Source organism: Poecilia reticulata, linkage group LG9 (assembly GCF_000633615.1).
Source record: "Poecilia reticulata strain Guanapo linkage group LG9, Guppy_female_1.0+MT, whole genome shotgun sequence".
Classification (NCBI taxonomy): domain Eukaryota; kingdom Metazoa; phylum Chordata; class Actinopteri; order Cyprinodontiformes; family Poeciliidae; genus Poecilia; species Poecilia reticulata.
The window spans coordinates 817,709-818,819 of record NC_024339.1 but is presented as its reverse complement, the minus strand read 5'-3'; the positions used below and the strand labels follow the sequence as shown (position 1 = coordinate 818,819).

Sequence of the window (1,111 nt, the reverse complement as noted above, 5' to 3'; positions counted from 1 at the left end):
TATAATCCTGCACTGTGTGTGAGTGTGTCTAGTTCCCAACCTCTTCCAGGGTGTTCATCTGAGAGACCACCTTGTTGATATAGGAGTGGACCTTCAGTAGATCCATACTGTACAGGGTTCCCTCCAGGAGGTCCACCATAGACTGGAGCTGCACATTMAAACCAGAAAAACAGAAGGCCGTCCGTCATCCACCATCAGCTAAACCCAGGCCTGSCAGCTCTATGTGCCTGGAAGTCTTCATTTGCTGCCTAAATTCATATTAATGCACGCATAGAGAAACCTGAAGCATAGAGAGCTGAAGATGGTTTTTCTGTGCTGATGCTTGTTGACTGTACATTTGTCTTAATTTCATTTCATGTCTGAAAGAATTCTATCAGYAGCAACAGGACACAATCACATTCCTTCCAGTTCTGTAAAAATGATCTGCCACCTTCCACATTTCTTCCCTTTTTGCTCTTTTTTCACTGATCAGAACAAGTTCTACTTAGCTTCACTGATGAAACCTTTCAATAGAATCCTTGGACTTTAATGGTGCATATCCATGCAGAACTGTAATATTACCATAGATCATGTTTTATACCCTGCAGGTTTTTCTGGTTTGCTGTGTGAAGAAGACAGAATATTTTGGTTCAAGCAAAACTGAATTAGTTACAACTAATTAACATATGTCAAAATACTCCAGAACTAAATCTGGATATTTAATATTCGTAATTCATACTGAACATTGACATCATTTTATTGGTTCTATTTTTTTCTCTTTACTTCTAGTAGTTTTAGCTTCATAATTGTATCTTTTCCTCAATGTTTATTCAATGCGAGTTTGTTGAATAAAATGTTTTAACTATAAAGTTACATTTTTCCATTAATAAAAGTTTCATATTTGAGAGAAGTTGTTTGTGTTCATTTCGTACATGTGTAGCATCCKGCTGTTCAGATAACGCCAGTGCTGGACTTATGCATAGGTTTTATAATAATCATCCATTATTATAAAACCTACCCAGGTGAAAAAAAAAGTATACTTTAGTATACTAAATTTTAACATACTTTAGTATACTTTTATCGATGTACTTAAACTGTACTATTTTGGAACAACTAATTTTGTGCTTAGTAT

At 35.5% G+C, this 1,111-nt stretch overlaps 1 protein-coding gene across 1 annotated transcript in view; it reads right to left on the bottom strand.

Annotated features, from left to right (window-relative positions):
- The window catches only part of LOC103469610 (olfactomedin-like 2A), a 29,744-nt gene that overhangs the window by 13,637 nt on the left and 14,996 nt on the right, over positions 1-1,111 (bottom strand). The window contains exon 3 of the mRNA XM_008417385.2: positions 41-148. Within this exon, the coding sequence (XP_008415607.1) occupies positions 41-148 (108 nt within the window). The remainder of the gene's footprint in view (positions 1-40; positions 149-1,111) is intronic.